The sequence below is a fragment of the Capra hircus genome, chromosome 22 (genome assembly GCF_001704415.2).
Source record: "Capra hircus breed San Clemente chromosome 22, ASM170441v1, whole genome shotgun sequence".
Lineage (NCBI taxonomy): Eukaryota > Metazoa > Chordata > Mammalia > Artiodactyla > Bovidae > Capra > Capra hircus.
In genome coordinates, this window is record NC_030829.1 from 58,500,449 (window position 1) to 58,527,378 (window position 26,930).

A 26,930-nucleotide genomic window follows, 5' to 3' on the forward strand; every position below is an offset into this window, starting at 1 on the left:
CGGAGTGTTGACAGCCGATGATGGGTCCTCGCGGCGTCTCAGAGCGCTCCTTCTGAAGGACATTTACACATTTCTGCAGCATCTCCCAGCTGCTAATTAGCAGCATTCTCATTTCCCTTAATCGCAGAGACAAGGAAGCCCACAGCAGTTCTTCAATTAGCTCAGAGGAAATGTTTCTTTCGCTATCGAGGCCCATTCAGAGGCTAGAATGGCTCGTGGGTGTGTGTCGGCTTCCACGTGTCTCTGGGCGGGGGCCTGGCGCGGGCGCACCTGGGCTGCTGCGGGGCGATGGTGCCCGCACGATGGTCCCAGGGCTGCACAGGCTCACACAGCCCCAACCCTCTGCCAGGCGCCTCTGTTTCCTTCTCGGCTGGCTTACGCATGGGAGGGTTTACCTGACTTAAACTCAGGGCTTCTTTATTCTCATCACCTCTTTACATTTCACAGGCTCCCTCCTTGCAGAAGCCGTGTGGGAATTCTAAGGGTGGCGGGAAGGAGCCTAGCACTCGGGCCTTTCATCAAGCGGTCACCCTGCAAAGGCGGGTGTCTGTCATGCGCCAGCCCAGGCCAGGCTCTGGGGACTCAGCAGGGAGCAGTCAGCCAGGGGCCCTGCTCTTAGGAGCCGACCCCTCTCCTGGGTCCTGGGCTGTGGGCTGGTCCCCGTGAAGCTGTGCCTCTGAGGAGGTGCTTTGGCATGGGGGTCGGGGGGTCCTTCCTTGAGACCGGGTGGGTGGTTGGTGGCGGCTGTGCGGCATGAACTCAGGTATGTCCCACCTTTTTCCTGAGAGTGGACAGTGGGCAGAGGAACCGGTCCCCAACCTGGCCCTGTAGGAAGCCTCGGGACTGGGCGGGGCCCCTTGGGTGGCATTTCTCGCCTCAGTGTGACCCTGGCCACTCCCCACCGGCCTTGAGGGGGATGTATCTGCGGGGGGCACAATCCTTACCTCCGGCGTGGGCCTGGCCACCATGAGACGTTGCTGGGCACACACGGATGACAGAAGCTGATGGCACCGGTGACATTTGGAGGCATCCACAGGGTCCTCGCTCATCTATAGATGCTGCTTGTCAAGGGACAAGCGTGATGTGTGACAGGCCTGGGGAGCGTGGAGCCTTGAGGACGCATCGGCACCTCGGGGCCTGACGGGCACGGGCAGACGTCCTGAGCAGAGCTGCCCCTGGCTCCACGGCAGCGTCTTAATGAGCAGTGACGTGTCCCCAGCTCCAGAGAGATGACAGGGCTTCCTCGGGGCTCTCAGGGGGCAGTGTCACCCCTGAGGAAGGAGAATTGGTTCTGGGGGTGGATTCGCTCCCCTCCCCTCCTGCACATGCATCCCCCTGGCACGTCCTTCAAGAGGCAAGTGGGTCTGGAGCCTGGAGAAGCAGGTGCTGACGCTTGCACAGTGGGGGTGGGGACAGGACCCCCCACCCCACCCCGTGCCACCCGCCAGCCTGCTCCCTCGCCTCCTCCAGAGTAGCTTGTCTCCAGAGCGGTGGGCAGGCTCACCCGTGGGGCACCGTTCACCGTTGGGTGAGCTGGCAGGGCTGACGTGTGGGTGGCCCGGTGGGCCGTGTGGTCTCCCTGTGGGCTGCCGTCCTCCCCCCGTCACCCGGGAGGTGCCTGGACGTCCAGCTGCTGGGAAATCAAGTGGGAGAGAAACCGATTTCCTCAACGTCAGGTAGATCTTTGTTTAAAATGTGCAAAATGGCTCTTTTGAAGGAGAGACAAAAACACCTCCCCTGCTCACCCACCCCCGCCTCGCGCGTCTCTCCCCGTGGGTGCAGCAAGCCATCATTTCTCTGCCTCCTGAGTGACGGGCTGCTCCCGACGGCGGTGACGTTTGCAGGGGGATCAGGTCGGAGCCCTCGCGTCTTCCTGGGATTTTTAAGTGGGTTCTCTTTGGGGGACATGTAATCAGCCAGGTGAATCGTCCACCACAGAACTGGAGACCCGTGGCTCTGACCCCCCGTCTTCAGTGTATTTGATGCCAGGCTGGCTCGGTTGTTGTTCAGGGTGCCGGCGGGGTTTCCGGTCTGGGATTTTTACTGAGCGACCTGGGTCCTTCCGTGAAGTGCCCTGAGCATCCTTCACCTGTGCTTATGCCCCTGAGCCCCTGAGCCCAGCGCTGCAGGCGTAGTTAGCCCGCTTTGTCCAGCCCGGCCCCCTGCCCGACAGCTCCTTTCTGGCTGCTGGTGGCGTCCGGCTCTCAGGCGTGGCCGAGTGTGGCAGAAGGCGCCCTAAAGTGACGACTCAGGCACTGTGCTCCCTCCCCAGCACCGCCCCTTTGAGGCTGGGTTCCTACCCTGGGTGGGCCTGTCTCTTTGTATGTCCGCTGGGGGGGTGTGGACTAGTCAGTGCTTCCCAGATAGATGAGGGTCCCTGGGGTTTGCAGACTTCTTTCTGAATTCTGGTCTTGATGAAAGCAGGACCAAAGCCGAGCTGGTGGAAGCGCAGGTCTCCGTAGGTTACCCAGCGCCTCGCAGCGGTGACCCTGAATCTCCGTGTACATAGACGCTGCAGGGCTAGGCCATACTCGAGGCTCAGCCCTGAGCCTCTGTGGTAGGTGCACCGCAGTCTTGGGGCGGACACACAGGAGGTCTGCCTGCTGACCAGGTGGGGGCGGCAGAGCTGCCCCAGGAGAAGTGAGCAGGGGGGCAAAGGTTCCCACCTGCACCGGGGGAGACTTGGCCAGAGAGGGACCTTCGGACGGGGCTGAGGCTTAGAGGGAACCAGCAGGTGGACGCCGGGGAGGAAGAGCCCAGATTTCAGGGGTGGATCGTGCAGCCCCAAGGGGCAGGCGGGTGCCAGCTGTTCGGAGGGTGACGGCCGTGGGGGAGCACGGTTTGCGGTGATATCAGAGCCCCGGGCAGGGGCCAGATACGCCAGGTTCTCGTAGAACATGAAGCTCACTCTGGGTGGCCTTTGAAGGCTTTTAACCTATTTGGTGTCTCCTGACATTTCTTTTCCCCACGTGTTCTTGATATTAAAACTGTAGTTTTGCCAACACGGAACTGTTCACTGTACCCACACCTACCCCCGGTGAATATAGGCCGCAAACTGCAGGGGGCAGAGCTGGGCCACATGGAGGTAGGAGGCACAGGCCCCCCGCCGGCTCCGCGCCCGCCTCCACCCGCCCAGCCCCAGACCACCCGGCGGAGACGCGCATCTAAGCAATACAACCAATCACTGCAAGTCCGTCTGCCGCGTGAGAAAGTGGTGATGAGGCAGGCTGTCTGGGGAGGGCTTCTTCTGAAAGTGGGATCCCTGGAAGGAAGTAGAGAGAGAAGAAGGTCTTTGGCAAGGAAAGCTTGGAAGACAGGAGCTCAGATGAGTTCATCCACTCTGAACATTTCACACAGGCTCTACGTCAAATATAGGGAAAGTGTGTCAAAGTGTGAGTCGCTTGGTCACATCTGACTCTTTGCCACCCCGTGGACTGCAGCCCGCCAGGCTCCTCTGTCCATGGGATCCTCCAGGCAAGAATACTGGAGTGGGTTACCATTTCCTTCTCCAGAGGATCCTCCCGACCCAGGGATCGAACCCGGGTCTCCCGCATTGGAGGCAGATGCTTTACCCTCTGAGCCACGTCAAGCTCAGCAGAGGTAGGGGTGGATGCGGAGACGAGAGATCCGAGGAGCTCACTGTGAAGATGCGGTGGCCTCTGGGGCCTGTTCCCAGGCCCTGAGAGTCTGTGGGCCCAGGTTAGGGTTCCCCGGTGAGGGCTTCATGTGGGAAGCAGCCGCCTCACTCCCTGCCAGCATCAGAGGAGACCCCACAGGATGCTCTGCTCTGATGGAGGTGGCAGCAGGTGGCCGGGACATGGGATCCTGGGTGTGAATCCTCTCTCTGCCGAGCTCTGATCACCCCCCTTGGGGCAGCTTCCATTTCTTCTCTGTAATTTGTGCCAGGTTGCAATAAATGCTCCTTGAAATCTATCCTGGCACTAACGTATTACATCCCAAGCCCGTCACCCAGCTGGCAGTGGGGGCTCACGGCGAGGGGCGGGCAGGGCCGGCTTTGGGTTCGGGTTTTCCGAGCGGGCAGCGGGCCGCGGCCCTGAGTGGCTATGTGACCGCACCCCGCTCCCACCTTGCAGGTGCGCCCTCTGCTCCCCGGCACCTCCACCATCATGGTCCATGACCTGTGCTTAGCCTTCCCTGCCCCCGCGAAGGCCGATGTCTACGTCTCGGACATTCAGGAGCTGTACATCCGCGTGGTGGACAAGGTCAGTGTCAGCCTCCCCGTACGCTCCCTCTTTAGCTGCACAGGACCCGGGAGCACGGCGGGGCTGTGGGGGGTGCTTTCCTCGCATCTCCCCACCCCTTGCAGCGCCGTCTCACCTGGCATCCTGGGCTCAGCGCAGGGCGGCCTCTGGGGGCGTCCATCTCCATCTCGGTCCACACTGGCTGTAATCCCCCTGGAAGTTGTCCTCATGTTAGCCCTGGCCTGGGGATTCCTATTCTCTGGCTGCTGCAGGTGACTAACCAGCCAGACCCTGAATTTTCTCCCCCATCTGTCCTTTTTGGATTCTCAGAAATTCAGCGGCAGATGAATAAAGCGTACTAATGCCAAGAGCTTCTGCGCAATGAATGCATAATAGATCTAGGCTTTTCTTTAATGTGAGGAGGGATTTTACGTAACTCAGATACACGAGGTGACTGCAGCGGTTTCCAGAGGAATGCCGTCAGGGTCCTGTCTTCCCGAGGGGGAGAGGGGTGGTCATTAAAGCGGGCATTCATGCAGCTTGGGCTCCTTCAAAGTCACTTTTCTCTCAGCCTCGGATGTGCCTTCTCTGATCTCGTTTCCGCTGGTGAGTGGCTTCTAGACTCGTGTTCTTTCACTGAGCGCCTCTGACTCATGTTTCCCAAAGTTTTCACCGAGCACAATATGTGCTGCCAGGTGTGAACTGCTGAGCGCTTATTAAACCCCCACTGTATGTCTTCCTGGAGAAGGAAACGGCAACCCACTCCAGTGTTCACGCCTGGAGAATCCCATGGACCGAGGAGCCTGGTGGGCTACAATCCGCGGGGTCGCAAAGAGTTGGACATGACTGAGCGACTTCCGTGCGTGTGTGTGCGTGTGTGTGTGCCTGTTGCCATCCAAAGGTGTGGATTAGCTCTCTAACTAGGCCCTCTGTTCTTTTCTTACTGAGGTAGCATCAATTTGCAGTGCTGTGTTAGTTTCAGGTGTTCAGCAAAGTGGTCCGGGTTTATTTTTATTTATGGACACATATGCTTAGTTGCTTCACTTCAGTTCAGTCGCTCAGTTGTATCCGACTCTTTGCGACCCCGTGAACTGCAGCACGCCAGGCCTCCCTGCCCATCGCCAACTCCCAGAGTTCACTCAGATTCATGTCCATTGAGTCGGTGATGCCATCCAGCCATCTCATCCTCTGTCGTCCCTTTCTGCCTTCAGTCTTTCCCAGCGTCAGGGAAATGAGTCAGTTCTTCACATCAGGTAGACAAAGTATTGGAGTTTCAGCTTCAGCTCTCAAGTCCTTCCAATGAATATTCAGGACTAATTTCCTTTAGGATGGACTGGTTGGATCTCCTTGCAGTCCAAGGGACTCTCAGGAGTCTTCTCCAACACCACAGTTCAGAAGCATCAATTCTTTGGCGCTCAGCTTTCTTCACAGTCCAACTCTCACATCCATACATGCCCACTGGAAAAAGCATAGCCTTGACTGGACGGACCTTTGTTGGCAAAGTAATGTCTTTGCTTTTTAATGTGCTATCTAGGTTGGTCATCACTTTCCTTAATCGCTTCAGTTGTGTCCTGCTCTTTGTGACCCCCTGGACTGTAACCTGCCAGGCTCCTCTGTCCATGGAATTCTCCAGGCAAGAGTATCCCCAAGCTCACAGCCAGAGGCCCACAATGACTTCTGGAGTGGGTTGCCATGCCCTCCTCCAGGGGATCTTTCCGACCCAGGGCTCAAACCCAGGGCTCAAACCCAGGTCTCCCGCGTTGCAGGCGATTCTTCCCTGTCTGAGCCAGGGAGGCCCAGAATACTGGAGTGGGTGGTTTTTCTAGGGGATTTCCCGACCCAGGAGTCATGCCGGGGGTCCCCTGCATCGCAGGCAGACCCTTCACCAGCTGAGCTGCCAGGGAAGCCCGTAGATACATTCGCTTCCACTGTAGGTTGTTGTGAGATACGGAAGATAGTCCCTGCGCTGTTGATAGATCCTTGCTGTTTACCTGCTTTATATGCAGTCATGTGTATCTGTTAATCCCATCCTTGTTTATCCCTCTCCCAGATGTTAGTTCTCTCAGAGTGGGATGTGACCTTTATGTCACGTTTATGCTTCGGGCAAAGCCCCTGAGTATCCCCTCAAGGCCCCCTGAACGCGGAAAGCATGCAAACAGTTCCGCTTGTTGGTAGGCTGATAGTCTGGAGGTCATCGTGGGCCTCTGGCTGTGAGCTTGGGGATGCTTTTGCAGAGAGCTGTAGGCACCACAGGTGGTGGCCTTGGTCGTCCGAAGGCCATCCCGGAGTCTCTGTCCCCCACGATGTAGGTGGAGATTGGGAAGACGGTCAAGGCGTATGTCCGCGTGCTGGACTTCCACAAGAAGCCTTTCCTGGCCAAGTACTTGGCCTTCATGGACCTGAAACTCCGGGCAGCCTCCCAGATCGTCACGTTGGTGTGAGTTCTCGTGGGATCGGGGGTCGGGGGAGGGCATCTGGGGGCAGCGGCGACGGGTCTGCCTGGGGGAGAGGTCCCAGCCCCTCCCTCTGCTTCAGGGCACTCGATGAGGCCCCGGACGACTACACTGCCTCCTTCCGCGTCCACGGCGTGGCCATCGGCCAGACCAGCCTCACCGCGACTGTGACGGACAAGGCGGGACAGAAAATCAACTCAGCCCCACAGCAGATTGAGGTAGAGCCGCTCCTTCCCACGCCTCCTGGGCCTGGCCCAGCCCCTGGGGCACGTCAGGGCCCTGTAGGGGTGGGACATGGCACTGTTGGTGATCGGCTGGGCCTTTTAGGGGCAGCCCAGGTAGCCCCGTGGGAAGGGAAAGTGTTAGTCGCTCAGCTGTCTCTGCAACCGTCCCCCTGGACTGTAGCCCACCAGGCTTCTCTGTCCGTGGAATTCTCCAGGCAGTAATACTAGGGTGGGAAGCCATTCCCTTCTCCAGGGGCTCTTCCTGGCCCAGGGATGGAACCTGGGTCTCCCGTACTGCAGGCGGATTCTTTACCATCTGAGGCACCAGGGAAGGCCCCACGAGGAGAGGCCATATTAAACCACTCTCCAGGGTCCTCTGATTGAAAGGGGGCCTTCTGTGGTCCTGGGGGTCTGGCAGCCCAGGAGTGAGGGGGCTGTGTCACTTCACTGTCTCCGGGACTCAGGGCTCCTGGTGTGGCTCAGAGGAGGGGAGTGACTTGTCACAGACCGGGGAGTGGCGGGGGGAGCGGTGGGTCTGGACTCGAGTGTAGAGGCAGGCACTGGTGGCTGGGGCCCTGAGGCAGCAGGCTTTCCACGGGAGCCCCCAGAGTAGCGTTTCTGGGTGAGGGAGCTTGGGGCCCACCTGGTGCCCCCACGGTGTTAGGCTGAGACGGGAGCCCACGGCTGCCAGGGCCGGGAAGTCGTGTGGGAGCTTATCGTTCGGTGGCAGCACGCTGCTCCTGCCATGTCCGCTGCGGGCTCAGCCTCGCGGGCTGGGGGGCTTCGTGCCGGTGGGTGTAGGTGGTGCTTCAGGATGGAGGCGCGCCCTTCTCCTCCGGGTGAGAAGGCAGTCCTCTGCGCCTATACTCAGGGCAGCCCTTTGGAGAGCACGCCTCACGCACCTGTCACCCTGGGCTGACTGGCGCGTCTTCAGGCAAAGTGGGGACTGTGGGGTTGGAGGAGGAGGACGCAGGGGCTCTGCCACAGAGACAGGGCCTCCTCGCCCTGCCCCCCCGAGCCCCCCTTTCCTCATCTGGAAAGTACGGAGGCCGTGGGAGTAGAGAACCATTCTAGGTGATTATTCAGCAGAAATCTGGAAACCGCAAGAGTCAGCCTTCCAAAGGGAAGCTGGGGAACCTCGAAGGCAGAGGGTTGGAAACGTGGGCGTGCGCCAGACTGCCCTAGGGACTTGCTTAAACACGCGGCAGGACCGCCTCTGACGGGCAGGTCCCGGGCGGGCTGGGGAGCGGGCGTTTCTGCCGACCCCACCAGAGCGGAACACGCCCCTGAGAGCCCTGGAGCCGCGGGCCCAGGGAGCGTGAGGTCCCCCCAGGGCTGGCCGGGGCCCCAGGCCCTCATTGGCCCCCTTCAGCGGCAGAAGTCGGTGCACATGCTCCCGCGTCCCTGGTGTCAGAGGTGGCCGCGCCCGGCCGTGTGCGCCTGGAGCACAGCGGCCTGTCTCCCTATTGTCTCCACGCCCAGGTCTTCCCCCCGTTTAGGCTGATCCCCCGGAAGGTGACGCTGATTATTGGGGCCACAATGCAGGTAGGCGTTCAAGGCCACACCCTACCCCCACCACCACCTGGGGCTTCAGAGCGGGCTGTGGGAGGAGCTCCGGGGTGTCGGCGCCCCGGCCCTGAAGGGCGGGGTGTGGGCACCGGGGGGGGGGCTGGCTGATGGGCCCTGCTGCCTGCCCCTCCAGATCACCTCCGAGGGCGGCCCCCAGCCCCAGTCCAACATCCTCTTCTCCATGAGCAACGAGAGCGTGGCGCTGGTGAGCGGCGCCGGGCTGGTGCGGGGCCTCGCCGTGGGCCGTGGCGCCGTGTCGGGGATCGTGCAGGCCGTGGACGCCGAGACCGGCAAGCTGGTTGTCGTGTCGCAGGTAACGGCGGGGGCTCTCCGCTCCCCAGGACCTGAGGACCACCCCTCTCCCAGAGTCCTGCTCTGCCCTCGGAGCCCGAGGCACCTGCCTGTCGCCTTCCCCTCTCCCCAGGCCACGCCCACAGTCACGCTTCTGCAGACTGGGGGTCCCTGAAAGTGAAAGCCGTCGGTCGTGTCCGACTCTCTGCGGCCCCATGGACTATATATACAGTCCATGGAGCTCTCCAGGCCAGAATACTGGAGTGGGTTGCCGTTCCCTTCTGCAGGGGATCTTCCTGACCTAGCGATTGAACCCAGGTCTCCCACATTGCAGGCGGACTCTTTACCAGCTGAGCCACCAGGGAAGCCCAGGAATCCGGGAGCGGGTAGCCTATCCCTTCTCTTGCGGATCTTCCCGACCCGGGAACCGAGCCTGGGCGTCCTGCGTTGCAGGCGGATTCTTTGCCAGCTGAGCTCTTGGCTCCTTGCGGGATGGGCCCAAGCTCTCCCGCCTTGGGGACACTGCCGTGCAGGGTGGGGTGGTGGTTGTGACGGCAGGCCCTGTTGTCCGTGCCTCCGTGGCTCCTCTCCGGACTGTCTGCTCTGCCTGGGTGCAGCTCGCCCACGGCCGTCCGCAGCTGTTCCAGGCCTGAGCTAGTGTTGCCCATGTCGGAGCCCTCCCGCCTTTAGTTCGTCCATCTCCAGCAGGGCTTGCAGACATTCTCACAGGAGAGCTGGGATGCTGAGGGCCCTGGGGAGCTTATGGTGTGTGTTTTTAGAGGCACATGCTGGCTTGGCTGCCATAAACCAGGGTAACTGGGCGCCAGTGGTATTTCAGACCTGGATTGATATTTCCAGGAGAAGAAAACCTGAGTCAGCCACTAGTATCTGCTCGGCTAGAGGTTAAATTATCTCTAGGCCTCCTCTCCGGAGCGGGGGACATTTCCTAGCAGCTTTTCTGGGTCGGGGGAGATGCTGGAGGCCGAGTCAGGAGGGCCTCACCCAGGAGGGGCCCCATCCTACCCCCCGTGGTGGCTCTGGCCCCAGCAGGTGGTAGCGGGTGTCTCGCTCTCCTCTCTTCCTGCTTTCCTGGGGCGGGCACTTCTGTGGGCCTCTGGGAAGGACAGAGCAGAGCGTGTCCCCTTCTGGGAAGGGCTCAAGGTGCCTGGGTTCCGCGGATGGCAGTGACTTGCAGGAGCAGCGAGTTGGTGGTCCAGCCACGCTGGAGCCCCAGCTCTGAGAGTGCTTCCTTCTGGGTGACGTGACTGTGGACGGAAACTGGGTCCCTGACAGTGGTCCAGGAGCACTGCTAAGTTCAGAGCATCTAAGCTCACAGCTCTGGGCGCTGGGACCCCCTGGAGTGGGTGGGACTGACCTTGACCCGGCCCTGAGTCCACGGATTCACGCCTTTCCCAGCAGTTCCAGTGTCTCCAAGTATCCTGGTCAGACCGCAAAGTCCTTTTGAGTCACAGGGTGGATACTCCGAGTCTATCAATTTTATAAAAACAGGAAAGTACCAGGCGTGTTGATAGTAAAATTAAGTACGAGGGAGGGCCTACTTCATTCCTCTCTGCAGAAAGGGTGCAGCCTCGGAAATGGGAGTTTCAGGCAGGGACCTCTGCTGTTGGCATGTAGCCCTGAGCCCTGCTGGCCTGAGCCCCAAAGCCCTCTTTCCAGGATCTCGTGGAGGTGGAGGTGCTGCTGCTTCAGGCTGTGAGGATCCGCACGCCCATCACAAGGATGAGGACGGGGACCCAGGTGAGGTTCCCATCACAGGGATGAGGGGGAATCCAGGTGAGGTTCCCATCACAGGGATGAGAGGGGACCAGGGTGAGGTTCCCATCACAGGGATGAGGGGGGGACCCAGGTGAGGTTCCCATCACAGGGATGGGGGCAAGGACCCAGGGATGTTCCCGTCACAGGGATGAGGGGGGACCCAGGTGAGGTTCCCATCACAGGGATGGGGGCAGGGACCCGGGTGAGGCAGAACCTCTCCGGCCCCTCCTGTCTGTGTCCTTGGAGCAGCCTCCAGCAGCTGTCAAGCTTTGAGACCTGGTTCAGGATGAGCCTGGGGGGCCTGCTCCCGGGACGCTCTTTCCTCTGTTGGGGCGATTCTGCAGCCCCTTGGCCCTGTTTGCTCTCTGGGTGCAGCCTCACTCCCGCCTCTCCTGCTGCGTAGCCCAGGCTCCCTGTCCTTCTCCCCCGGGCGCCAGCTCCCGTACTGTGGCGCCTACCCCTGCAAGTCCCGCGGGGGTGACGCCTGTGTCTCCACCGGTCTGGCACCTCCCCGCGCCTGGAGTAGCACCTGGCGCCTCCCTGCAGCTGGTGTTTGGGTGGCGTGCACCTTTCTCGTGCTTTGTATGTCGTCGTCCGCGTGGCATGCATTTCAGCCCCCCAGGGTGGCTCCAGGGTCATCTCCGCATCGCAGACGAGGAGGTGCACGCGGGGCAGGCTTAGGCCGTCTGCTGAGGCCACGCAGCCAGTGAGCGTTGGACCTGGGCGCCGGCCTGCAGCTGGACTCAGGTCCACCCCAGCCCCTTGCTGCGTTGCCCCCATGTCTGTCTGCCCTCGGATCAGCGCTTGGTAAATCCAGAGTGTAGGAGACCAGGCCCACCGCTGTGAGCAGGGCCCCCACTAGACTGAGAAGGACGGGAACAGGGTGAGCCGGCCTGCCCGGGGGCCGCAGGCCCCTCAGAGCTCTAGGCGGCCATTCAGGAACGGGGTCCCTCGGCCCTGGAAGGACGGGCGGGCGGGCTGGCGCTGTGCCGGGCCGGCCGCCGACTCAGCAGGACTTGATGGAGGCTCCACCCTGCCCTCAGGAGGCAGGGTGGCATTGGGCCCCGCAGGGCAGTGCAGGCTGTGTCTCAGGGCGTCCGGGGGCTCCGGCCATGGGATGCAGGTGGTCACCGGCCTGGCTTCTCCCCGCAGATGCCCGTCTATGTCACCGGGATCACCAACAACCAGAACCCTTTCTCCTTCGGCAACGCTGTGCCGGGCCTGACCTTCCACTGGTCTGTCACCAAGCGAGACGTCCTGGATGTCCGGGGGCGGCACCACGAGGTACTCACCGCCCCCTCGAGACCCCGCCCTCCATTCCAGAGGACAGCCCATCATGCCCCCCCCAGACCCCGCCCTCCATCCCAGACGACAGCCCGTCACGCCCCCCCAGACCCCGCCCTCCACCCCAGACGACAGCCCATCACGCCCCCCGAGACCCCGCCCTCCATCCCAGACGACAGCCCGTCACGCCCCCCCAGACCCCGCCCTCTATCCCAGACGACAGCCCGTCACGCCCCCCGAGACCCCGCCCTCCTATCCCAGACGACAGCCCGTCACGCCCCCCGAGACCCCGCCCTCCATCCCAGACGACAGCCCGTCACGCCCCCCCAGACCCCGCCCTCTATCCCAGACGACAGCCCGTCACGCCCCCCCGAGACCCCACCCTCTATCCCAGACGACAGCCCGTCACGCCCCCCCGAGACCCCACCCTCTATCCCAGACGACAGCCCGTCAGGCCCTCTTGAGGCTTGCTCCTCTGCAGCCACCCTGTCCCTCACTGGGGTCCCTGACCCCTCCAGCCCTTCATGTGTCCAGGAACCTGGCCTTCAGCTCCCCCCTCGTGGGTCCCAGGACAGGCTTCAGCCTTTTCCTCCTAAGCTCATTTTTGCTGAGCAGCCGCACCACCCAGGTGCTTAGAGGCAACCTGCGGGTGGAAGGCAGCAGAAATGACAGCCTGGTGGGAAAGTCGCGAAGGTCCTGAGTGTCATGGGGTCCTGGGTGGGGCCCCCAGTCTGTAGTTTCTGACCCCCTTTCTAAGATGTCACCTGCCTCTGGCAGCCCTGGAGTTTTCTCCAGGTTTGTCCCAGGGCCCTACCCCGTCCCCTTAGGCTCCCTAGGGGGGCCCTGGCCCCTCCCCAGGTCTGTGCTGGAAGGTGCTGGAAAGACACGCCACCCCATGTGTGTGAGCTGAAGGCTGTGCATGGGGAGGGCGGACACGCCCGGGTGACCCAGCCAGTGGGCTGTGCAGCGGGTACTGGCCCTGTGACTCCAGGCAGTAACCCCAGGCGGGCCTCGGTCACCCGGGGCCTGAGTGCGGCTGCTTCCTAGGGTCTCTCCTTGTCTTGTTTGTGGACAGTGGGGGCCTGGAGAGGGGGCCAGACAGGGGATGGGGTCTCTTAGAGGCTGCCTGAAGCTCATACAATGCAAGATGAGTACCCCCCGCCTCTTGCCCCATGGGACCAGATCCTGTCCCCAGACCATCCCCACAGTACCCAGGCGTGTGACTTTTTCACAGATACCCGATAACAAGGTCTCTGTGGGCAACACCCCAAGCCTAGTGTCGTCTGGGTGATCCGCCCTGAGCCCAGCAGCCAAGGCTCTGAGAAGTCCTGCGTGAGGATGCTGGTGGGGCCCACCGCTCCCGCAGGCCCTGGGAACGGCATGAATTGCAGTGTGGAGTGCCCCACATGCGTGCCGGGGTTGGCAGGCCCCCACTGGGGAGAGAGGGCAGCAGGGGGACAGCAGGCAGCGGCTCGGGGGCTCTGGGGCGCCTGCCCTGTGTGGGAGCCGGGCCTGGGGCCCCCGGGGACATTCCGCCCTGTGTCTGTCGCAGGCCTCACTCCGGCTGCCGTCCCAGTACAACTTTGCCATGAACGTGCTCGGCCGGGCAAAGGGCCGCACCGGGCTGAGGGTGGTGGTCAAGGCCCTGGACCCCACCGCCGGGCAGCTGCTGGGCCTCGCCAAAGAGCTCTCTGACGAGGTCCAGATCCAGGTGAGGGTCGGGTGGGCAGGGGCTGCTGTCAGCAGGGGAGCACTGGCCAGCCCAGGGCGCTGCTCCCCTGGGGCGTGTGGGCACACGTGGAGGATTGGGGGCCGGAGGCCTGCCCTGGGGGGTGCTCGGCCTGCGGGGAGCTGTGGTGAGGCTGGCGGGGCCTGAGCTGGGGCTCTGAGGTGCTGTGGGAGCCCAGGGCTGGGGTGACCATGGGCTTCGTGGAGGGGAGGCGTTTGGGGCTGGGAGGGCCTGGCGGGGGCAGGTGGGGGGCTTGGCCTGTGCGTGCAGAGGCCTGGAGGTCTGCAGTAGCTCAATGCGCTTCCAGAGCAGGAGCTGACTGGGAGTTGGGTGCCTTCTGGGGGGAAGAGGCTGGAAAATCTGGGCCGGGCATGCATCTAATTGCCTGTATTTCATGGAGGACAAGACGGAGGCGGATGTGTGCCCGCTCCCCCTCCCCCCCCACCCCTCCCACCCCCGCTTCCTTATCTGGGTTCTGCGAAGCCCCGGGGCAGGGGGATCCCAGGGAACAGGCAGTGGAGAGAACCAGAAGGCCTCGAGAGCTGTGCCCCAGAAGACAGGGTGTGACCCCATCTTTCACAGATGGGCCCCGAGCCTCAGGATGGGGGCAGCTGGCCTGCTCAGAGCCCCTCGAAGGGGCAGCGGCAGGATGGAGCTGTCCACCCAGGGCCTGGCCCGCGGCTCTCTCCAGCCCCACTGCCCTGAGCACGTTTAGCCTTAGGGACCCTCTTCTGCTGATGTGAGACTCAGTAACATCCTGACCTCGTGCGTATGTGCTCAGCTGTGTCTGACTCTTTGCAACCCCTTGGGCTGTGGCCCACCAGGCTCCTCTGTCCGTGGACTTCTCCAGACAAGAACACTGGAGTGGGTTGCCGTTTCCTCCCTCAGGGAATCTTCCTGGCCCAGGGATCGAACCCAGGTCCCCTGCATTGCAGGCAGATTATCACTTGAGCCATCTGGGAGGCCCTTAAATGTAATATCTGGGTCCCCCTAAATTGCAAAGAACCAGTCCATCCTAAAGGAGATCAGCCCTGGGATTTCTTTGGATGGACTGATGCTGAAGCTGAAACTCTAGTACTTTGGCCACCTCATGCGGAGTTGACTCATTGGAAAAGACCCTGACGCTGGCAGGGATTAGGGGCAGGAGGAGAAGGGGATGACCAAGGATGAGATGGCTGGATGGCATCACTGACTCGATGGATGTAAGTCTGTGAACTCCGGGAGTTGGTGATGGACAGGGAGGCCTGGCATGCTGCGGTTCATGGGGTCGCAAAGAGTCAGACACAACTAAGCGATTGAACTGAACTGAACTGAAACTGCAAAGAAAGACTGAAAGCGACTCCTAGATATCATGAGGAAAGACACCGGCTCAAACCCCCTCTTCAAGAGGAAACAAGCCATTTTTGGTCAGGCACAGACCCCACGCAGGGTGAAGAAGCACATTTCAGAGAGAAACGCCTGTCTGCCCAGCCCCTGCCCCCGACTCCTGCCTGCATACACAGACTCTCACACACACACACACACACACACACACACACACACACACACAGACTCACACACAGACACATATACACACATACACATATACACAGACTCACACACATACACACACACACACACAGACACAAACACACAGACACAGACACACACAGACTCACACATATACACAAACACACACAAATACACATACACAAACACACACAGACACATATACACAGACTCACACACATACACAAACACACAGACACACAACACAAACACACATACACAAACACACACAGACACATATACACAGACACACACATACACAAACACACACACATACACACACAAACACAGACTCACACACAAACACAGACTCACACACACACAGACTCACGCACATACATACACACAGACACACACGAACACACAGACACACACATAAACAGACACACACAAATACACACAAACACACACAACAAACACACATAGACATACACACAGACACACACAGAGACACACACAGAGACACGCACGAACACACAGACACACACAGAGACACAGAGGCACACACACGCACAGACACACACACAAGCATGTGTTCTTCCCAGCTGAAGACAAAGTGAAGCGAGCTCTGACCCTGTCCTGGAATTAGAAACAGGGCTTTGCATCTCCCGAATTCTGTGACCTCAGTCGGGTCATTTAGCAGCTCTGCGCCCCGGTTTTCCTGGCTGACAGCAGGTAACTTTCAAGGGCGTCGGAAACTCAGAGACGCTCGATCCAGCCCACAGAGGTGTTTTATTTGGCTCATTGCATGCTTTAAAACAGTTTTTTATTTGTTGCCAATGTTGAAAAATAGTAAGATTTCGTCTAAAAGCCCAGTGTGCAGCTCGTCCTGGGGACGTGGAGTGATGCCACCAGCCAAACTGGCAGATGAGACAGCTTCTCACTGATAGAGCTGAGACCCCCGCTCACAGCCCCCAGGCCCCCTCGTCGCCCTGACCCCGAGGCTGTGCCCCATGTAGGGACCCCTGCCCCTCCGTAGTGTCCAGCACGTCCCCAGCTCTGGGAGGTGAGCGCGCCAAGGATGCTTCCCTCGGGACCCTTTTTACTGATGGGGAAGGTGCACCTGAGTGTGTGTTCAGAGCAGCTGCTGGGCGGGAGGGGACGGAGGCCAATTTCCTCTTCAGAAATCACCCGTTTGGTTTTAGACACAGGCCCTCGGAGCGTCCAGCTGGTCTGATGGTTTCAGAAGCCAGCGGGGAGCCCCAAGGTGTGCTCAGCACCCAGGCTCAGTGTCAAGGCTGCCAGCAGCCCGAGGGTCCTCAGACAGAAGGCCTTAGAAGGCAGTGGGCGCAGTGGGCTGCGTGCAGAGAACGGTCTGGAGTCCCTGGGGGAGGGCTGCCTCGTGGGCTCAGGGCTGCCGGGGAGGAGCACGGGCAGATCCCCCCCGACATCGTCAGGTGTATCAGCACTGGCCAGAGGCCACCAGGCACCCTGTCCCAGTTCTGTGGGATTCAGCAGGAGCCTGGCAGGCAGAGAGGGTGCGAGGTGGGGCTGAGGGGGGTGCCTGGGGGGGTGGTTGTGGGAGGGGCCGACGTGGAGAGCATGTCTGGCTGGGGGAAAGAGAATTCAGACAGAGCCTCCCCAGCCTGGCAGTGTTGCCGAGCAGGACCCTAGGCCCCATCGCTGAGTGTGCCGCCTTTCACACGCACACCCTGAGAGCTCGGGGGGGTCGCGCCCCCGCCCCCTGAAGAGCCCCGGGGGCCTCCCCGGCGTACCTGCTGCTCCTGCCCAGCACACGCTCAGCGCTCGCCGCCACACCCCAGCTCCTAGCGGGGTGGCACCTGGGTCTCTTGGCCCACGGGAGGCACGCCGCCCCTGCACGTGGTTCGGGGATCACAGGAGAGCAGAACTCACCCTCTCCCCCAGGTGTTTGAAAAGCTGCGGCTGCTGAGCCCTGAAGTAGAAGCGGAGCATGTGCTCATGTCGCCGAGCTCATTCATCAAGCTCCAGACAAACAGGTACGTGACTCGGCGCGGCTCCATGGGGTCGCGAGGCTGCGCTCACATCCGACGGCTCATTTGTCAACGTCGGCAGGAGCCGTGAGTGCCGAGGGCCAGCCGCACGCCCTGCCGTCCTCCTCCTCCTCCCAGCCACAGGGACGGCCCCTGCTCGTCTGCGGCATCTCCCCTTGGGCCCTTCTCCTCCTCCCCGCAGCCCAGAATGCCTCATGCTTTCTGCACAAATCCACGTCTTCAAAGGCAGGAAAGTGCCAGCTTGGAGGGGTGCAGTCTCTCAGATGCCCCGTGTCTTTAAGACTTGCTGCTCAGTGTAGCCTGGGAATTGGGACATCAGCTGGGGGGAGGGGCACGTGAACAGTGCAGCTCTCAGCCCCTCCTGGGTGGTGGAGATGCCTGTGAAGGCTGAGAAGCGAGTTCTGAAGCCTGCGGGCACACCGGACTCCTGACTGTGTTCTGAGGCGGTGCTTTGGGTAGCGACGCCTTGTGTGTGAACTGCAGTTGCCAAGTAGGGAATTGCAAGGACTTTGGAGAAACACACACACACACACACACACACACGGTGGGCACACAGCCAAAAGTGGCAGTGCCCGGCTCCGAGCTGGACTCTAGATCCCAGATGGACGGTAGAGGTGCCTTGGAGGAGGCTGGTGGGGGAGAGGGGAGGGTCGTGTGAGAAGGCTTGTAATGGAACAAAGCCACAGCCACAGCCCAAAGGAGGGCCTCCGTGCCAGGATTCTGGGGAGGCACAACCCCTGTGGACATGCAGGGGTCGGGTCTCGCAGGATGTGTAGGAGTCCTGCAGGTTAAGAGGAGGGCGTTGATGGAGGGGCAGGAATTTGAGGCAGAGGCGGTGACATTTGCTTAAGGAGTCATCTGCAGAGGATTTGTGGGGCTGCGGCACGGAGGGTGCCTGGGGGGCGGGCCTGGGAGCCTTTCCTTCCTTCCTTTCTTTGTAACATCATGAATATGTAAAAGAGCAGAGGAGACTGTCATTTGTCTTCTCTGGCGCACGTTATCGGTCGTTTTCCGAACCACGTTCTTATTATAGCAACGGCCCGTTTTTATCCGGTTATTGGCAGAAATAGGACAGGGCCAGGCTCCCGTTTCACAGCTGAGCAAGCCGAGGCCGGGAGAGGGGGCTTGTGTGTCTGAAGACGCACAGTTGCTGGTGGGCCGCTGGGACGGCCTCTGGGCTCCGTCCGGCTCAGAGCCCGCGGGCTTCTCGTGTCGCTGTCCCTCGCTGCAGAGCGCAGGCTCTAGGCTTCGCTAGTTGCGGCTCGCAGCCTGCAGAGCGCAAGCCCAGTAGTCGTGCCGCGTGAGCTTAGTTGGTCTGTGGCACGTGGAATCTTCCCGGACCAGCATAGGACCTGTGTCCCCTGCACTGGCAGGGAGACTCTTATCTACTGAGCCACCAGGGAAGCCTGAAAACGGAAGGGTCTTTTGACTGCAGGCGTCCGTGTGGCTCATGAGACCCTCAGCTCCCACATGCTTCCTGCCGGCCGGCTGTGGAAGGTGCTGCTCTGCTGGGAACCCTTGCTTTTCCAAATGAGGTTTCCTGTCGGTGGCCAGTGAGCTGCAGCAGGCTGTGCATGGCGGCCTGGTGCATCGTGAGGCCAGGATTGTGCTGCTGTTTCCCCTGTGAGCAGCAGAACTCCCGAACCCCAGGCGCCTCTCTGTGGCTGTCTCGCCGCTGTTATCTGCGAGAATGCGTGTGTTTCCTTTTCCCAAGGGATAGTGCTGCCTCTGTGAGCTACCGCGTCCTGGACGGGCCAGAGAAGGTTCCTGTCGTGCATGTTGACGAGAAGGGCTTCCTGGCGTCCGGGTCCGTGATCGGCACGTCCATGGTCGAAGTGACCGCCCAAGAAGCTTTCGGGGCCAACCAGACCATCATTGTTGCTGTCAAGGTAGGATCTCGTCTGCCTCCTTTTTGGAATAATAGCAGTAGTACTGTTTTCCCCGTGCAGGTGTGCAAGTAAAGATGCTCACCTTCTAGCCAAGAAATTGTAAGAAACTATTAAGGTCCTAGGTGAGACTATAAAGAAGGCTGAGTGCCGAAGAACTGATGCTTCTGAGCTGTGGTTTGAGAAGACTCTTGAGAGTCCCTTGGACAGCAAGGAGATCCAACCAGTCCATCCTAAAGGAGATCAGTCCTGAATATTCATTGGAAGGCCTGATGCTGAAGCTGAAGCTCCAATACTTTGGCCACATGATGCAAAGAGCTGACTCATTGGAAAAGCCCCTGATGCTGGGAGAGATTGAAGGCATGAGGAAAAGGGGATGCTAGAGGATGAGATGGTTGGATGGCATCACCGACTCAATGGACATGAGTTTGAGCAAACTCTGGGAGATGGTGAAGGACACGGAAGCCTAACATGCTGCCGTCCGTGGGGCTGCAGAGAGTCAGACACGCCTGGGCGACTAAACTGCAACGATAGGTGAAAAGCCACAGCACCTCCTGGGCATCAGAGCAAAGATCCCTGGACATGACTGATGGCAACGAGCTCCGTTCACAGATGAGTAACTGGGGCCCAGAGCCGTATGAGGTTTGCAGGACTGGCACCCCGGTGTCCTGTCCGGCCAGCAGTGCCTGGATCAGCAGACACCTAAGCGCGATGAACTCAGCGTGTGCTGTGTCCTGGCCCAGAAAGCACTCGGTCACAGACAGCACCGGGAGGGTGAGAGGGCCCGTCTTGCAGGCGAGGTAGTCGAGTCACCGAGGCCGCCTGGGGGCTGGGAGTCAGGCTCTGCGCCCCAGCCCACGTTGGCCTGCCCCAGGTTGGTGCCCTCTGGTCCCCCCGCCCCCGCCACCGTGCCCAGCATGCCTCTCTGTGCTCCTGAAGACGGGATGTTCTCCTTGGGAGTCCCCTGGATTGGGTCCCAGGGTTTATCCTGAACAGAATTTTCTTTGCACATCTCATCACAACCACGACATAATCCTTGCTGACAGAGCAAATACGTGACCTCTTGAATATTAATATTTAGACTCTGCTTGGGTCCTGGGCCTCTTTCCTTACTAGTATCTTTTTGTTTCAAGATGAGCGTCTAGCAAGGAACCCTCAACCCTAGTTTCCAAGTAACCGAAAGTGACTGAGGACTCGTCCTGGATCACCAGATGGTACTGAGTGCCAGCTGTGTGCCCATCCCTGGAAGCGGGGTCTTTGAGGGGCTGGCGTTTTGGCTACGATGGATTTTACTGGAGACAGAGAACCAAGTTGGCTCTCTAAGGACCTCGGGTTCCCAGGCTCCCAAAAGCTGTCGTCTCTTCCTTTCCCATCCCCCCTTCCTTTCCCATCCCCCCTTCCTTTCCCATCCCCCCTTCCTTTCCCATCCCCCTTTTCCCTGGAGCACTTCTAGGCACCTCAGCAGCATGCAGTGAACCCCAGACACCACCACCATCTGCGCGGACACTGTTTCTACTCTGTATGCCTGGAGAGCCAGGTCCTCTGACGTAGCCCAGCATTCAAAGCCCAGGGGATGTTTTTGCAACATGAATAATGATCTAATTTTTCACAGTCATGGACTCTGACTCTTGCGGGTTAGATTTCCTCGGAATGAGGCCAGCCACCGCAGGGAGGAGGAGGGCCAGCATCTGGGCTGGGCCAGTCTCTCTGAGACCCCACGTCGGTCTCGCCCGAGGGGTCCTGCGCGGGGGAGCAGCGGGAGCGGTGCCCGTCCCCGGGGGGCTCTCAGGGTCATCCCTGACGCCATTGCTACCGCAGCTGCTTGCTGTCCCCAGGTGTCCCCTGTTTCCTACCTGAGGATCTCCATGAGCCCCGCCCTGCACACTCGGAACAAGGAAGCCCTGGCGGCCCTGCCCCTGGGCGTGACCGTGACCTTCACCGTCCACTTCCATGACAGCTCTGGAGACGTCTTCCACGCTCACAACTCCATCCCCAACTTTGCAACTAACAGGTAGGCGGTGGGCCCCCCGCGTTCCCCACGTGAAGTCACGTCTCCATCACATCCAGAGCTGACTCACACAGTGACCGATGACCATGGGGAGAAGCCAGCGCTGCTGAAGGATGAGTTCGTCACTCATGGTTCCCAAGAGCAGGGCGTTCGCCCCACTCTCAGGACCCCGGGAGGAGCACCAGGCGCGGCCAGGCCGCGGGCGTGAGGGGCCGTTGCCGAGAGTCTTTATTATGAGACAGTCATTCAGCAGGGACGTCCCCTGATGCCCAGGAAGTGGAGCCCGGAGGTCGGGGCTTGTGGCTGGAGGTCTGTACTAAAGCTCTGTGGGAGCTGGGCTGCAGGGGAGACGTAGACAGCCCCGGCCCTGCAGCCGGTGGACGCGCAGTGCTCGCTCCTCCCTCTGCCAAAGCCAACCGGAGAAGGCGCGCGCCTTCCAGCGCCCAGAGGTCGGCGAGGACAGAGTCGACGGCCGCTGGCCTCTGCTGTGTGCAGGCCCGCCCACGCGCCGTCTCGCTGACTCCTCGCTGCTGCCCACGTGTCCCGGCCCGGAGAGGTCAGGCCGCGCGTCTCAGGCCACGCAGCCCGGGAGCAGGGCTTGAACACCAGGCCCCATTTGCGCTGCACGGGCTGACACTTCGGGAATAGAGCTGCAGCCTCAGGCTGAGTGTGAGGGAGAGGGGAGTGGTCTCCAGGAAGGAGAGCCGCGGCCCCAGGCTAGACCTGCCCGCCTGTGGGTCCCCTGCAGCAGCAGTTCTCAAAGTGCGGCCCCCGCACGGCAGCGTCACCGCTGCCCGGGGACCCTCAATGCACGCTCTCAGGGCCCTTGGGTGTAACAAGGCCTTCGGGTGATTGTCAAGGCTGAGGACCACTGTCCCAGGGGATGTAGGCCAAGCCAGGAGGAGCTGAGAGGAGCCTCAGGCCCGGGAGGAGGCAGCAGGGCTCCAGCGCGTCCTCTCCGGGCACAGCAGGTCCTGACCGGGGGCTGGTGACCCCTGCAGCCTGGGCTTCCCGCGGGCCCTGGAGCAGAGGTGTGCCCCACGCTGAGCACACCTGGGCCCAGGCACTGGGAGAGCGGGGTCTGGAGTTGGGCCTGAGTCAAGCCTGGCTCTGCCCTCTCTGGGGCCTGTGAGCCTGGATGGACAGGTCACCCCTCCAGGCTTCCGTGTCTACACCTGTCGTGTGGGAAAGTGGCCTCGTCCCCGGGGCCACCAGTTGAGGCTGTGGTCACGAGGGCCTCTGGCCTGTGGGGTGCTCCATGCACACAGCAGGGCGTCTGCAGGCCTGGGGCACAGGGCTGCCCCTTGTCCAGCGCCCCAACTCCCCTGCGGAAGTCACACGGGCCCTTCCGTGGCCGACGCATCCGTCTCCAAGCGGTCAGGGCTCGGGAGGCGGGGGCGTGGGGAGGGAGGCCGTGGAGCGGGGGCCCTGACCCTCCGCTTGCTCAGCCCAGCCATCCCTCCTAGCCCGCAGGGGTCCCTGAGTGCCTGCGTGTGCCCGCATGCCTGGCCTGACCTTAGCTCTTCCCAGCCCGAGTGCCCACGTGTGCCCATGTGTGCCCGCACGCCTGGCCTGACCTTAGCTCTTTCCAGCCCGAGTGCCCACGTATGCCCGCACGCCTGGCCTGACCTTAGCTCTTCCCAGCCCGAGTGCCCACGTGTGCCCATGTGTGCCCGCACGCCTGGCCTGACCTTAGCTCTTTCCAGCCCGAGTGCCCGCACACCTGGCCTAACCTTAGCTCTTTCCAGCTGCTGACCGGGTGTGCAGCTCACGTCAAGCCTGTGATGTGGTCAGCCCCACTCGGCAGATGAGAAAGCAGGTGGACGGGGGTGATGCCCTTGTCCCGGTTACTCGGTTGAGGGCCTCTTGTGTCCCCAGAGTGTCCTGGTTCCCTGCTCGGGTGGGCTGGGAACACAGTCTCATCACCTGCTCTGGGCCGCGGCCTCCCCGTGGGACGTGGGGGTGCTGAAGCTGGCCGTCCTGTCTGGGCCATGGATGGTGGGGGAGTCTGGTTGGTATGGCCTAAGACCCCTCACCTAGAACAGCTGCTCCATGAACCTGAGCTGGGCAGCATCAGGGCGCAGTGGGCAGGCGTGGGGCCCAGCCGGGGCCCTGTGCCAGCCCCTCCTTGGGAGCTGGGGCCACTCCCAAGACTGAGAGCCACGTCTCCTGTGCTGCAGGGACGAGTTCGTGCAGGTTGGGAAGGGCATCGCCAACAATACCTGCGTGATCCGCACGGTCAGCGTGGGCCTGACGCTGCTCAGGGCGTGGGACTCGGCGCACGGCGGCCTCTCCGACTTCGTCCCGCTGCCCGTCCTGCAGGCCATCTCCCCCGACCTGTCCGGGGCAGTGGTGGTGGGGGATGTCCTCTGTCTGGCCACGGTACTCGTCAGCCCGGAAGGTACGAGGGGTTCCGGCCAAGGGACGCGTGTCTTGGGTTGGGAGGCGGGAAGGGCTGCTCTGCCCCCCGAGGCTGGTGTGCATGTGGAGGTTGGTGAGGTTCTGGAGTGGGCATCGGAAAGCTGCTGTCCCGACCGGAGCCAGCCCGCAGCCTCTCTCTGCACTGGGCTGTAACTGGTGCTCGGCCGCACCCCCAGCTCCCCCTGTCAGCGGCCGTTTTCATCTGTGTGCTGAGTGGCAGCGTCAGAGACAGTCAGGCATATCCAACCCCAAATACTTACCGTCTGGCCCTTTACAGGGACCTGGTGGCTCAGATGGTAAAGAATCCGCCTGCAATGCAGGAGACGTGGGTTCCACCCCTGAGTCGGGAAGATACCCTGGAGGGGCATGGCCACCCACTCCAGTGTTCTTGCCTGGAGACTCCCACAGACAGAGGAGCCTGGCGGGCTGCGGGCCAGGGGGTTGCAAAAGGGTCGATGAAAGTGAAGCCGCTCAGTCGCGTCCGACTCTTCGCGACCCAAGGACTGTAGCCCACCAGGCTCCTCTGTCCATGGGATTTTCCAGGCAAGAGTACTGGAGTGGATTGCCATTTCCTTCTCCAGGGGATCTTCCTGACCCAGGGATTGAACCCAGGTCTCCCACATTGTAGACAGAGGCTTTACCGTCTGAGTCACAACGATACCAACAAACTCATTTTAAAACGAAGTTACACACTGCCTTTAAAGAAAAGCAGATATTGCCACAAATAGAAGGTGGTTGTTGAATGTTCTCGTCATGTTTATTGTATAAGGAGGTTGGCTTTTCACTAAGGACCGCCGTCTAGTGACAGCTCAGAGTCTGCCACCTTCTTTGTGTAAAAAGGATTGCGTAGCAGGGTGGCTGAGCAGGGGCAATGCTGGGGGATGGCACGCAGAGGGCCAGCCCTGGAGGACCAGCGCCCGGGTCACCCAGAAGGGAAATGACCGTGAGGTTCCCGGCGGGAAGGCACTGGGCAGGGGCCTCGGCTGTTCAGGGAGCAGGTGGCGTGGCCAGGAGCCAGGGGAGGGCGGGGGCAGGCTTGGGGCAGCGGGGACACTGCCCGGTGAGCCAGGCTAGATGGGAATGACTGGAGTGTGAGGCGTGGGAAAGACGGTCACGCGCAGCTTCCCCTCCCAGGAGTCCCCGGGACCTGGAGCTCGTCAGCCAGCAGCGTCCTCCACGTCGACCCCAAGACGGGCGCGGCCGTGGCCCGGCAGGCAGGCTCCGTGACTGTCTACTATGAGGTCGCCGGGCACCTGAGGACCTACAAGGAGGTGGGCCTCGGGCACACGTGTTTGACTCCCGGGGGTGGAAAGCTCGTCTTCCCTCCTGACTGCTTCTCTTCTTCATGTAAGAAGCTCCAGCGCCTTGCAGGGCAGTTGGCTGGGGGTCACGAGCCTGGTGGGGGGCAGGCCCCTCCTCGCAGGCCGCCGGACCCCCCAGTCCACGGCGGTGGGAGGACAGAGCTGGCCTCTTGGGGGCATTCCTGCGCCCATGCCACCTCGATGGAGCCCCGTGGGCAGGACTGTCCGCGTGGGCGTCCCCCGGGGCGTGGCGGCCGTGGGCGGCGCCGTGCAGCAATTTGGCATCACCGGCAAAGCCAGCCTCCCCCGAGTCACCTTTTGAGTCTTTGTGGAGGCAAATAAGACCGCTCTCTCTCCTGTCTATCTCCAGCCGAGAATCAGTGAACGAGCAGAGTCGGGCTGCGTTGCGCGCGTCTGTCTCATTCTCCAAGCAGCGTGTGCTCTGTGGAGCCCAGCAGTGTCACCTAATAGCGGGCGTGCTCAGCGCTGCTGCTGGGGCGAGCTAGTGCAGACAGAGGCACCGTGTGACCGACAGCAGTGCTTCCACCCCGAGCAGCCCCGGGGGACAGCCGGACAGGCTTGGGCGGTGGGGGCAGGGGCGGGGCTGGCAGAGCAGGGCACCACCCAGCAGACGTGTGCAGGCTTTGAGAGCCAGCTCTGGGGCAGTGGAGGCTGGTGTTGCGATCGGATCACAGTTGGGTTCAGTTCAGTCGCTCAATCGTGTCCGACTCTTCGCGACCCCACGGACTGCAGCACACCAGGCCTCCCTGTCCATCAGAACATGTGTTCAATTCCAGGGAGCTCCTAGCATGGTTAGGTGTGTGGGCTCTGGGGCCAGGCTGTGTGGGTTCAAACCCCAGCTGGTCACGGACAGGCTGAGTGACCTCGGGTTGTCCTTTAACGTCTCTGTGTGAACCTCTCTGGGCTGACGTTGTGTGAAGTCAGTGAGTCGTTGGCGGGTGTGAAGCCCGTAGGACGGTACTTCATGGGCATGAGCTGCTGCTGTCCAGGGTAAGGACGTTGTAACTTTGGCCAGATGCAGTAGGGATTCAGCAGAGAAATTTTTTAAAGCAAAGAGTGATGTCGACCAGAGGTACGTTTGGAAAGATTGCCTGGTACCTGGCTGAGTCCAGGAGCCCAAGGGAGGTGGCAGTAAGGCCCGGGGCCTCTGGGTGGGGCAGACTAAGGGCTTGGAGACACTAGGAGGGAGGGTCATCGGAGCTCGGTGACCATTTGGGAGGAGGAAGCCTTGGGAGTGAGTGTCAGGGTCTGGCCTGGGCGACGAGAGGGGAGCCAAGAGGGGAGCAGAGAGGAAGGCGGAGCTGGGGGCAGGTAACGGGGTTTGAGGTGGCTGTGGCTCCTGCCGGCGGGGCTGGGGGCCACGCAGCTGGGCAGCTGTGTCAGGAGCTCCAGGGTTGAACGCTGGAGACGGCAAAGGGTGAGGGGCGTTGGGGGGGGGATGTCTGCAGCCCTAGAGGTGGCAGGAACACGCAGGGCCTCCTGGAGCAAAAGCGAGTGGAGCTGGGCCTGGGGCCTCTCCCCGGGGCGGGGGAGGAGGCATTGCATGGGAGCGGTGAAGGGGGAGAGACCACCCCTCAAAATGCCCGTGTGGGCCTGCATTTTGGTCAGGCTGGTTCATCTTGAATAAATGGCACTGAAGTAAATTAGGTCCTTCTCTCTTCACTGAAAGATTAATTAACCGAGCTGACGTTCAGAGAAGAGGCCGTAGCTGTCAGGGAGCCAGAGTCCTCAGTCCACCCCCAACTACCACGTGGTTTCAGGCCTGACATCAACCCTGCCCGGTGCTGGGAGAGGCAGCTGGTTCCATGGGGGCGTCCAGCCAGCATGGGGTCTAGCCCAGCTCTGCCCCATCCAAGCAAATCACGTGGCCAGGGAGCCTCAGCCTTGCCCCCGTACCGCGGAAAGGGCAGTACCTGATCCCAGGCGCTCAACGACCCGCCCCGGCTTCCTCCCCAGATCGTGGTCAGCCTGCCTCAGAGGATCGTGGCCCGGTACGCCCGCCCCATCCAGGGCAGCTTCCAGGAGGTCTCGGCCTCCAAAGTGATGGTCACCGTGGGAGACCGGAGCTCCAACCTGAGAGGTAGAGAGCAAGGGGCTAGGAGGCCTGGGGGGCCCTGCTGGGCTGGGGAGCGGGCCCTTCAGATCGGATTCTGTGTCCTTCCTGCTCAGACTCGCCTCCCCATCTCCTGAGAGGGCATTTAACCCCGGCTGGCCCATTTAACGCCCCTTCCAGCTCTTTAGAAA

The 26,930-nt window shown here is 61.3% G+C and overlaps 1 protein-coding gene across 1 annotated transcript in view; it reads left to right on the plus strand.

Annotated features, from left to right (window-relative positions):
* NUP210 (nucleoporin 210) overlaps nucleotides 1–26,930 on the plus strand; it is a 93,575-nt gene that overhangs the window by 58,476 nt on the left and 8,169 nt on the right. Inside the window, 14 exon segments of the mRNA XM_018038268.1 lie at nucleotides 4,095–4,223; nucleotides 6,512–6,639; nucleotides 6,738–6,873; nucleotides 8,362–8,424; nucleotides 8,582–8,761; nucleotides 10,417–10,497; nucleotides 11,668–11,799; nucleotides 13,352–13,510; nucleotides 16,943–17,034; nucleotides 18,764–18,938; nucleotides 20,771–20,946; nucleotides 23,124–23,344; nucleotides 24,499–24,635; nucleotides 26,643–26,766. Coding sequence (XP_017893757.1) covers nucleotides 4,095–4,223; nucleotides 6,512–6,639; nucleotides 6,738–6,873; nucleotides 8,362–8,424; nucleotides 8,582–8,761; nucleotides 10,417–10,497; nucleotides 11,668–11,799; nucleotides 13,352–13,510; nucleotides 16,943–17,034; nucleotides 18,764–18,938; nucleotides 20,771–20,946; nucleotides 23,124–23,344; nucleotides 24,499–24,635; nucleotides 26,643–26,766 — 1,933 coding nt within the window.